Source organism: Etheostoma spectabile, chromosome 19 (assembly GCF_008692095.1).
Source record: "Etheostoma spectabile isolate EspeVRDwgs_2016 chromosome 19, UIUC_Espe_1.0, whole genome shotgun sequence".
Taxonomy (NCBI): Eukaryota; Metazoa; Chordata; class Actinopteri; order Perciformes; family Percidae; genus Etheostoma; species Etheostoma spectabile.
The window spans coordinates 10,921,798-10,933,475 of record NC_045751.1 but is presented as its reverse complement, the minus strand read 5'-3'; the positions used below and the strand labels follow the sequence as shown (position 1 = coordinate 10,933,475).

The 11,678-nt window shown below is 33.0% G+C and overlaps 1 protein-coding gene across 3 annotated transcripts in view; it reads right to left on the bottom strand.

Annotated features, from left to right (window-relative positions):
* si:dkey-9k7.3 (circularly permutated Ras protein 1) overlaps nt 1–11,119 on the bottom strand; it is a 19,250-nt gene extending 8,131 nt beyond the window's left edge. Inside the window, exons 1-7 of one of the 3 annotated variants that reach the window (XM_032499427.1) lie at nt 10,978–11,119; nt 3,965–4,113; nt 3,171–3,236; nt 1,711–1,842; nt 1,542–1,625; nt 995–1,080; nt 623–820 (exon numbers count right to left, since the gene is read on the bottom strand). In XM_032499427.1, coding sequence (XP_032355318.1) covers nt 623–820; nt 995–1,080; nt 1,542–1,625; nt 1,711–1,842; nt 3,171–3,236; nt 3,965–4,016 — 618 coding nt within the window. In that variant the 5' untranslated portion in view covers nt 4,017–4,113; nt 10,978–11,119. Of the gene's footprint in view, nt 1–622; nt 821–994; nt 1,081–1,541; nt 1,626–1,710; nt 1,843–3,170; nt 3,237–3,964; nt 4,486–10,977 lie in introns of those variants that run through there. The other 2 variants (XM_032499428.1, XM_032499429.1) reach the window with 2 other exon arrangements.
* Nucleotides 11,120–11,678: the final 559 nt, after the last annotated feature.

Below are 11,678 nucleotides of genomic sequence, written 5' to 3'. Positions count from 1 at the left end.
CCCCCCCCAAAAAGAAATTAAAAAACATATGATTGCCCCCCAAATCCATTGGGCTAGAGGGCTGATAACTGGGATTTCCATTGGGTCAGAGTACTTGACTAGCTGTTCTGCCAATATCCCCAGCTCTTGTCACATGACCAATTAATGTTTCCATGGTGATGATCTAAAATTCTGATACCATGGAACCAGCACTGAGATTGATTTTTTTGAAAAGTGGCAGACTGATACTAAAGAAAATGTGTTTTGTATTTGGATATAGAATTTATTTAAAATGAAAACAAGTGAAATTAACAATGAATGTGGTATTTTATGTGATGTTTTATTAAGCAGAATTACATTGTGTTGTTCTATCCTATTCAATATTTCCTATATTTTTTTTAAGCAGAGCATTTTCTAAGCTGTGTTCTCAGAAATACAAGCCGCCCTCACTGATTATTGGTCTGCCTTTAAGAAATCCTGGAATCATCCCTGACATGGATAGTTCTGTACAGTATGAGGTACTTATCTATAGTCTTTGACCTTTTAAAGTATTAGTTCTGATTCACCAAAGTCACACAATAACACACACACACACACACACACACACACACACACACACACACACACACACACACACACACACCTCTGTAGTGACAATCATGCTGCCAGAAATGTCCACACAGAAAACCACCAGCGTGTCTTCCAAGTTCTGGTAGTCATCGTCAGTCTGATTCGGAAGGTAAATCTCGTCGCTGTGCACACCTGCGCCCGGACCGACACACACTCTCTTCACACCGTCGTTCACACCGTTTTCACATCCACAGAACTCACACACCCACACCTCAACGAGAGAAAAAACACAGGACGGATTTCATTTTTTCATTTCATTTATCAAGGACAAGAGAAATCATATGTCAAGAGAAAGAAACAGCATTGAGAAAAATAAAGACACAACACTGAAGTTAGAAACTACATGACTGCAGAAAAAGAACAAGTCAAATCATTTTCCACTCACGTTCCTTTGTAAAGTACTCAGACATGACAGGGCAGCCCTACATTTCCCACAACTCAGTGGGCTCTGAAAACTCTTCAGGCCCGAGGCTGGTAAGGAAATGAGAAAAATTAGTTTAAAAACTAATCAAAAAAATGGGACAGGTGTGTGTGTGTGTGTGTGTGTGTGTGTGTGTGTGTGTGTGTGTGTATATTAGGTTTAACTACATTTGTGGGGACCAAAAACTGGGAATACAGTATACTTATGGGGTCCTGACAGCTTTGTGGGGACAAAATGCTGGTCCCCACAACGTTAAAGGGCTGTTTGAGGGTAAAGAGTTGGTTTTAGGAGTAGGGTTAGAATTAGGTTATGGTTAGGGTGAGGGTAAGGGTTAAGGTTAGGCATTTAGTTGTGATGGTTAAGGTTAGGGTAAGGGGCTAGGGAATGCATTATGTCAATGACTGGTCCCCACAAAGATAGTGAGACACACTGTCTGTGTGTGTGTGTGTGTGTGTGTGTGTGTGTGTGTGTGTGTGTGTGTGTGTGTGTGTGTGTGCGCGTGTCCTCTGACCTCGGCAGACGTCGACCAGTTTTCCAACATCGATGGAGACGACGTTGACGTTGGCCTCCAGCCGGCTCCCTCCTTCCTTGTCCACTGGTGAAACACGGCAGAGGAATGACAAAGGCAAACAGAGAACGTGTAACTCTGAGACACTCGCGATTCAGCAAACAGAACTCACGTCTGGGCGGGACAGGAGGGGGGAGGGAGAGGGGGGCAGGCGGAGGCTGAGAGGAGGGAAGGGGGGGCAGAGGCAGCGAAGTGGGCCGAGGTTTTCGGAGACGACGGGGGGGCAGCGGTGGAGGAACTGGACCTGAGAGAGAGAGAAAGAAAAGACAGATTGTGCTTTGTGACCTGTTTTAAAAGGAAACAGGTTCATATTGATCCAGATTTAGTTTTGATGGCAAGCAATCCGGTCTTGGAAAGAAATTCAGTGTTGATATTTTACATGATTTTTAGTGGAGACGGTCCGATACCATTTTTTGCTTCCTGATACCGATTCCGATACCTGAACTCGTCCGATACCGAGTACTGATCAGATACCAGTGTGTCATATATTTTAACAGCTGGATACTTCTATCCCTGTATGGAAGTGATATAATTTCTATCTTTGTTATATGGTCTGGCTCAGGTTAAAATTTTGTGAAACATGAACAAACAAACAATGAACGCCATAGAATTTTTTTTATTTTCCAGTATAACATTCTGTTATTGTCCATCAGTCATTGTCCAGTTTGACGGCCAGTCATAACAAAAAAAAAGAAAAAGAGTAAATAAACTACATTAACCCTTGTGTTGTCTTCCCTTTGAACAAGAAAAACATTTTTCCCCTCATCTCAACGTTGTTGTTGCTTTTTACAAAGTTGTTTTTATGAAGTTTTTGTATTTTAGATTTATTTTTTTTTCGTCATTGATTTTGCCGCTTTTTCCAACAATTTTCACCCGTATTTCTACTTCCTTTATTTCGGATATAAAAACGGGTCAAATTTGAACCAAAGACAACATGAGGGTTAAAGTAGATTTTCTTTGAGGCTAAATGACGTGGTATCGGATCAGTGCATGAAGTCCAGTACTTTCCGATACCAGCATTTTAGGCAGCATCGGAGGCTTTTCCGATACCGGTACATCTTTCATTTTTTACCTGAGTATAGTGGTTAACACACTTCTATCACAACTGTATTTAACCACTTTCATCACCCACACTACATGGTGACAGTGACGTTTTAGATTTTTAGTTGGTGAGAAACCCTGGCTTATTGATGATGAAAATTATGTTTGTTTTTTTCGACCTACCGAGAATTTTGTTGACCCCAAAAAAATGATGACTTTGTTCTTGTGTAATTAAATATATCTGACAACCTTTCTGTGTGTGGACTTCCCCTTGTTGAACTGCTATCTGTTCATCTCCCACACTGCATTGCTCGCATTCACACACACACACACACACACACACACACACACACACGCTTTCCTGTTATTTCCCTGCAATACTCTTGAGAATGTGCTGAACAGAAGAAAACAACCGTTTAGATATATTGACCTTTATGAATGTCGTTTTTTGCAAATGCATGTGAAAGAGAGAGAGGGAGAGGGAGAGAGAGAGAGGGAGGGAGAGAGAGAGAGAGAGAGAGAGAGAGTTACCTTGTTGTTGTTTAACCGCCACTGTGTTGTCAAACTGGTGTTCGATAAGAGAAACACCTGTGGATGCTGGGAAAACGAGTGCATTAAGGCGCTAAAATTAAAATACGCTGAAATACATTTAATGGAACAAATTATCAAATCAAATGCACAATATTTTAGTTACAGCTAAACAATCAATATAGAGGAGGGACATCACATCCATCAATAATCCAGGCTAACTTTCATCCATCTATCTCAGGACACTCTTATTTTGAAATTAAGGCAACATAATCAGTCAAATGCACATCATCAGCCAACCCATTCATTTTTCCTTATAGAAGTCTAAATCTTATATTTGAATTTTAGCTCTGGAGTGCAGTGGATTCAGGCAAGAAAGAATGAAAATAAAACTGAAATTTAAAAACGTCGAGTTGAAAGATGTCACAGTTGGAAGGAAACTATTCCAAACTCTATTAGTGTAGCACCTTTCATACAAGAAGTTAGCAGAAATAGACACAGAATGAACATACAACAGGATATAATACAATGATAAATGTAAAAAAATAACATAAAATAAGATGAAATAGAATACATACAGTACAATGCATACCATAAGATGGATAATAAAAACCCACTGAATAATAAAAAAGGAAAAGAAAAATACTCAATTAACTCTGCAGCAGCGTCAAAAGATCTCCATTTCTCTCTTCTACTCTGTTCTTTCCTTTTCTACATCAGTGGTGGAGACATTTTAATTTTTTAAGATGAAAAATAAAGTATTATGGTTGTTAAAAAAAAAAAAAAGCTGCACTCACCTGCTCCGTCAGGCCTCCAATTACACACAACATGACTGCACGCAAACTCCATCTGAGACACACACCGTTGTTATTATAAGGACATTTAAAAACCGAACTCGACGTGCAGTTGCAGCAGTACGGGCTTCAGAAACGAGAGAAAACGACAGCTGTGGAAAACAGACAGATCAGTAATAAGACAACAAAATACCAGCTTCCTGCCGCCGTGGATAATATTGTCACCGTGGCAACGGGCGCCTTGATTTGGTTATTTTTCTAGTTAACAGGTGGCTGAGTAAAACCATGACAGCAAACATTTCCTGTTTGAATAACTGAGAGGGAAAAGAGAACAACATGGTAAATAATGGCCCGGTAAGGGTTAAGCATGAGCCAAAAGAGTGTGTGTGTGCACTAAATATTGTGTAGTACAACAGCATGATATAGTGGTTTACAAAAGTATTTATAACTACCATGACCCAAAACAAGGTCAAGTTCACAATGACGGAAGTAGCAGGATTTACTGCAAGTGTAATATTTAACACTGTGATACTGAAATTATAATAATAATGATATTAATAATAAGGGTTAAAAGTCTACCTCTTCAAACCGGCACACTCAGTGTAATGTGACAGTATTTGTCGTTGTTGTTGTTTTTTTTATTTTTTTATTTAACCTTTATTTATCCAGGTAAACCGTTTGAGAACCAATTCTCATTTACAAACACGACCTGGCCAAGAGGCTACAGAAATAAATAGGAACATACTGTACAACTTTACATAGTCAAACACATGACACATAGAACAAGCAACTGAATTAAAAAAGACAGTCAACAAAAAAAGATGAAGAATAAGAGCTTAAATGTGTGTGTATAAATATGATTCATGATTGTCAGCAGGAACAAGAGTCAGCAATGTAATCTTGGAGGTTTTGCTTAAAGGTGGAGATTGGGATCAGAGATGTAAGTTTCAGGGTATTCTGTAGTGTATTCCAGTCATGTACTGCTGCAAAGCGGAAGGCATTACGTCCAAAGGTAGTAGAAGTAGGAGGGGTACTAAATTTAATCAAATTACTCGATCTTGTGTGATAGGTGTTATGAACGGCATGAAGAAGAGATAACAAATAGGGAGGTGTCTTGCCCAGGATCGTCTTGTCTTGTTGATCATTGCGTTGCAGTTCTGGGTGGTTTTTTGTTGTGCATCCGTTTTCATCTTTTTACTATTTGCTCTAGTACGATGTCCTTGAGTGTCAAAAAAGGCGCCCATAAATAAAATGTATTGTTATTATTAATCAAATTAGGTTTGCTGTGTGGCGCCAGCAAACATTTTCACAATGAAAACAATGAAAATTAGTAGGTTCACGCTGGGATTTTGTTTTTGGTGCCAGAGTGCATTAAGAAAAAGCATCAACAGAGAAAGTCGTAGACAACGAAGAGGAGCAACACACAAACACACACATAGACATATATATACATATATATGTGTGTGTGTGTGTGTATGTAGATATACATCTTGCTACGTATGGAGAAAGTATGACACATGTCCCTCTTAACCCTCATGTTGTCCTCGGGGTCAAATTGACCCGTTTTCCTATATCAATGTTATATTTAACTACCCAAAATAACATGATTGATTCCACCCAACGCTCTTTGGCAAATCTCTACTTTCATTAATTTTGGGGCGTCTTATTCAATTTTATAGCATTTGAAAAAAATAGTATTGAGTAAAAGTTGACATATTCCAGTCTGTGATTATCCATCAACATCCATTCCTTTAATTTTAGTCTCAATAATTCCTATTTTCTGCTTTTACAACTCAAACATTAGGTATAATTTCCTATGAATGAGGTTCATTGACCATAAATTTCGAAAATAACTGTATAACTAAGGTTAATAAGTTAGAGTTATGTAGCGTTGAAAACGTCAAAAGAAAGTGACAAACATTGAAAAAAAAGCGTCAAATCTGTTGAAAAAAAAGGGACAGAAATGTAAGACAAAGTTAAAAACATTGATAAAAAGTGTCAACAAAAATCTTAATTTTCAATTTTGACGGGAAGACAACACAAGGGTTAACTCTCTCTCTCTCTCTCTCTCTCTCTCTCTCTATATATATATATATATAATTTCTGATTTATCCCTCCGAGTGTCATAACTTGTGTTAAGGTAATTATAAGTCAGTTAATTTGAAAATAAAAAAAACTTCAAAGAAAGATGGGTAATGTGTATTTAATGTCCATTTTACGTGATAAGAATGTTTTTTTATTAAACTGGCCTCCTGACATTTTGCAAAAGTGAAGTAAGCAATTTGAGTATCCCTTATTAAGCAGATTTAGTTTTTAAACCAGATCATATTCACATTATTTGTTTTAAAGTGAGTGAGCCACCCAACAGGATGCAGAACCAGACTAATCCCCCGTGGTTTTAAAGGTTAAATCTCTCGATGACTTTTGCACCGTTGAACACCGTGCTAAAGTCGACTCGTGATTCATTAACATGGAGGATTTTTTGTTTTTTAGATTTAACTTTCACATTCCACACCAAACTACACCACCGAAACACGATTAAGGTACGCCCAAAGATCTTAAAGGTCCCATGACATAGTGCTCTTTGGATGCTTTTATATAGACCTTAGTGGTCCCTAATACTGTATCTGAAGTCTCTTTAATATAGACCTTAGTGGTCCCCTAATACTGTTCTGAAGTCTTTTTATATAGACCTTAGTGGTCCCCTAATACTGTATCTGAAGTCTCTTTATATAGACCTTAGTGGTCCCCTAATACTGTATCTGAAGTCTCTTTTATATAGACCCTTGTGGTCCCCTAATACGCCTCTGAGCTCTCTTTCCTATATGACCCTTATTGGTCCCTAATTTACTGTTCGTGAAGTCCTTTGTATAGACCTTAAAGTGGTCCCCAACTACTGCATCTGAGATCTCTTTTTCATTTTTTTTTTTTTTTTTTTTTTTGTTTTTTTTTTCTTTTTTGTTATTTTTTGTTCGCGTTTTTTTTTTTTTTTTTTTTTTTTGTTTTTGTTTTTTTTTTTTTTATTTGTTTTATTTTTTTTTTTATTTTTTTTTTTTTTTTTTTTTTTTTTTTTTTTGTTTTTTGTTGTTATGTTTTTTTAGTTAGTTTTTTTTGTTTCATTGTTTTTTTTTTTTTTTTGTTATTTTTTTTATTTTATTTGATACTTTTTTTTTTGTTATTTTTTGTTTTTTCCCTATTTTTTTTTTTTTGTTTTGTTTTTTTTTTTTTTTTTTTTTTGTTTTTTTTTTTTTGTTTTTTTATTTTTTTTTTTGTTTTTTTTTTTTTTTTTTTTTTTTTTGTTTTGTTTTTTTTTTTTGTGTTTTTTTTATTTTTTTTTTTTTTTTTTTTTTGATTATTGTTTTGTATTTTTTTTTTTATATTCTTGTTTTTTTGTTTTTTTTTTTTGTTTTCATTTTTTTTTTTTTATTTGTTTTTTTTTTTTTCTTTTGTATTTTTTTGTTTTTTTTTTTTTTTGTTTTTTTTTTTTTTTTTTTTTTTTATTTTTTTTTTTTATTTTTTTTTCTTTTTTTTTTTTTTTTTTTTTTTTTTTTTTTTTTTTTTGTTTGTTTTTTTATTTTTTTTTGTTATTTTTTACTTTTTTTTTTTTTTTGTTTTTTTATTGTTTTATTTTTTTTTTTCTGTTTTTTTATATGTTATGTTTTTTTTTTTTGTTTTTTTTTGTGTTTTTTATTTTTGTTTTTTTTATTTTTTTTTTTTTTTTTTGTTATTTTTTTGTTTTTTTTTTTTATTTATTTTTTGGCATTTTTTTTTTTTTTTTTTTTTTTTTTATATGTTTTTTTTTTTATTTTTTTTTTTTTTTTATTTTTTTTTTTTTTTTTTTTTTTTTTTTTTGCTTTTTTTTTTTTTTTTTTTTTTTTTTTTTTTTGTTTTTTTTTTTTTTTTTTTTCTTTCTGTGTTTATTTTGTTTTTCTTTTTTTTTTTTTAGTTTTTTTGTTGGTTTTTTTTTTTTTTGGTTTTTTTTTTGTTTTTTTTTATTTTTATTTTTTTTTTTTTTTTTTTTTTTTCTTTTTTTTTGTTTTTTGTTTTTTTTTTTTTTTTTTGTTTTTTATGTTATTTATTTTGTTTTTTTTTTTTTTTTTTTTTTTTTTTTTTTTGATTTTTTGTTTTTTTTTTTTCTTTGTTTTTTTTTTTTTTTTTTTTTTTTATTTTTTTTTTTTTTATTTTTTTTTTTTTTTTGTTTTCTTTTTTGTTTTTAATTTTTCTTTTTTTTTTTTTTTTTTTTTTTGTATTTTCGTTTTTTTTTTTATTTTTTTTGTGTTTTTTGTCTTTGTTTTTTTTTTTTTTTTTTTTTTTTTTTTTTTTGTTTTTTTTTTTTTTTTTTTTTTTTTTTTTTTGATGTTTTATTTTTTTTTTTTTTTTTCTTGTCTTTTATTTTTATTTTTTTTTATTGTTGTTTTTTGTTTTTTTTGTTTTTTTTTTCTATTTTTTTTTTTCTTTTTTTTTTTATAGGCGCATTTTTTATTTTTTTGTTTTTTTTTTTCTTTTTTTTTTTTTTTTTGTAACTTTTTTTTTTCTTTTTTTTTGTTTGTGTTTTTTTTTTTTTTTTAATTTTAGTTTTTGTGGTGGTTTTTTACCTTTGTTGGTTTTTTATTTTCTTTTTTTTTTTTTTTTTTTCCCTTGTTTTTTTTTTGTTTTTTTTTTTTTTTTTTCTGTTTTTTTTTTGTTATAGTTCTATTTTTTTGTGGTTTTTTTTTTTCTTCTGTTTTTTTTTTTATTATTAATATTTTTTTTTATTTTTTTTTTTTTTTTATTGTTGGTTTTTTTTTTTTTTGTTTTTTTTTTTTTATTTTTTGTTTATTTTTTTTTTTTTTTTTTATTTTTCTTTGTTTTTTTTTTTTTATACTATTGTATTTTTTTTTTTTTTTTTTTTTATTTTTTTTTTTTTATTTCTTTCTTTATTTTTTTTTTTTTTTTTTTTATTTTTTTTTTTTTTTTTTTTTTTTTTGTTTGGTTTTTTTTTTGCTTTTTTTTAATGTTTTCTTTTTTTTGTTTTATTTTTTTTTTTTTTTTTTTTTGATTTTTATTTTTTTTCTTTTTTTTTTTTTTTTTTATTCTTTTGCTAGACCTTAGTGGTCCCCTAATACTGTATCTGAAGTTCTTTTATATAGACCTTAGTGGTCCCTAATACTGTATCTGAAGTCTCTTTATAAGACCTTAGTGGTCTCCCATACTGTATCTGGAGTTCTTATATGACCTCAGTGGTCCCCTAATACTGATCTGAAGTCTTTTTATATAGACCTTAGTGGTCCCTAATACTGTGTTGAAGTCTCTTCATATAGACCTTAGTGGTCATAATACTGTATCTGAAGTCTCTTTATATAGACCTTAGTGGTCCCCTAATACTGTATCTGAAGTCTCTTTCCCAAAATTCAGCACTTGGTGCAGAGTTACAGCCAATTAGTCCAGTCCCACAATGAGCTGCCTTAGTATGTGCCATTTCTGAGTCTGTAGCTTTGAGGAGAAGGGGATGGTGGGGGGGCAAGATGGAGGGTGGGGTTGTGGCCTTGCAAATGCCACCTTGCTCGTTTGAAAGCCATGATGTCTCTCTCTCTCATGGGGGGGCCAAATTCTCTGGGCGGGCAAAGCAGAGAAAAGGGAGGTAACCTTGCCCCTTATGACCTCATAAGGAGCAAGATTCCAGATCAGCCCATCTGAGCTTTCAATTTCTCAAACGTAGAGCAGGATACCCAGGGCTCGGTTTACACCTAGCACTGTTTCTAGCCACTGGGGGACCACAGGCAGGCTGGGGGGACACACATTAATGTTAAAAAACCTCATAAAGTGAAGTTTTCATGCCATGGGACATTTAAGATAAATGTTGGAGGAGAAGCTTGCTTTCTTGCTAAGTCAGATGAGGAAATCAACCCCACTTTCATGGCTGCACATAGAGCTATGATCAGCACAATATTAAATAAAACAGCAATATGTCGTTTTAAGTGTAGTTTTCGTATGGAGCTTTTCAAAGTGCTGACAGACATATTTTGTTACCTTTGGTAAATTTACAAATCTAATGTGCTATTCTCACACACTTCATACACAAACTTCCCCTCTATCCAACATATTATTCCTAAAAACATGGAGAAAATGATTTTTTTTAAATGCCTGTTGACAATATTTTCTACTTTATTGAGATATAAAAAGAGCAAACGTAAACGTAAAAACATTTGACTCGAACGTGCACTTTACAAAAAGTGTTTTCTCACACACACTACAAACAAAAAACCTTTTTCCATTGTTTATAATTTTTTTGCAGGATGTCTGGAGGTCATTCATATCCTTCTGGACTCTCTAAAGGCAGAGCAAGGCTAGCTGTTTCCCCCCCGTTTCCAGTCTTTGTGCTAAGCTAAGCTAACCATATCTTCGAATCCGGACAAAAAAAGCAAATAAGAGCATTTCCTAAAAATGTCAAACTTTTACCTTAACGTTTATTCAAAGTTGCACAAAAGAGCCTCTTCTTCATACATTGTACATCTTAAACAAGTTCATACAACCTCTACACTCACCACTTTATCTATTGAAATTACAAATAAACTGATCTTACGGCATCCATTTTGTGTGCCATGAGTCATTAAATAACAGCAGGGAGCACTAACGTATAGTCAGTAATGTCACACTCTTCTATATAGGTTTAATTGTTTTGGGAAATATCCCGTCTGCTGTGTAGATATTTCAATTCTACAGAGAACATGAGGGATTTTTTTTTTTTTTACACTTTTCTATTCTATTTTAAAACAGTGTTAGTAAAATAGAAAAAGCAAATGAATGGTACGTTGAGAAGTTGGTAGTTTTGGTTGCTGTGGGTCAAACCAGATTTCACAGACACACTGTGTCTCTAATATGAAAGTATTACTGAAGTGAAAGCACAAATGACTTTCATAACACCCAGTATGGCAGTTGAGATCCCTGACTTTCATCATATTATCACTGGAAACATAAAACACACAGACACACACACACACACACACACACACACGTTACAAGAAGAACATAATTACCTTCTCTGGTGTGTGTGTTAGGCAATGCCGCTGAAACGCAAAGCATGGGTTTGTTAAGCAGCAGGTTTAGAGTGTGTTTGACAGTGTGGGCGTGTTCAAAGTGTAAAAAGCAACACTGTGCGTGTGTGTGTGTGTGTGTGTGTGTGTGTGTGTGTGTGTGTGTGGGGGTGACTTGTGTGTCAGGAAGTTGGAACAGGGTTGGTGTTTAAGAGAAAGAGTGATTCAAGTTTAAAGGAAGAAAAGAACAGCTGAAAGAAACCATGATTGGCATTCAGTAAAAACAAACCCACCACACACAACCACACACACACACACACACAGTGTACAAAGTATAAGAGTTATTTTATTAGTTCAAGAAAGTGCATTTAATCCATTGTACAGCATTTGCTACACAAAAGATAAATCAGGAGCACTCTGGCTATGTTCACACACACTGTCTTTTTTTAAATACATCATAATAATGTTTTCAAAATTGTCACGAGCGCTTTTTTTAAACGTCACCGCTGACTTTTTTGACAGCTGACCAATGACAAGCGGAGCAGTCAGACCTGTTGTTTCCATATTTATACAACAAGAAAACAAATGGAGTTGGAGCAGAGCGAGTTGTACGCTTGTACTAGGGGTGGAATCACCAGAGGCCTCACAGTACGACATCATCACGAAACTTACTGTAAGTCACAATACGATATAATTGCGATTTT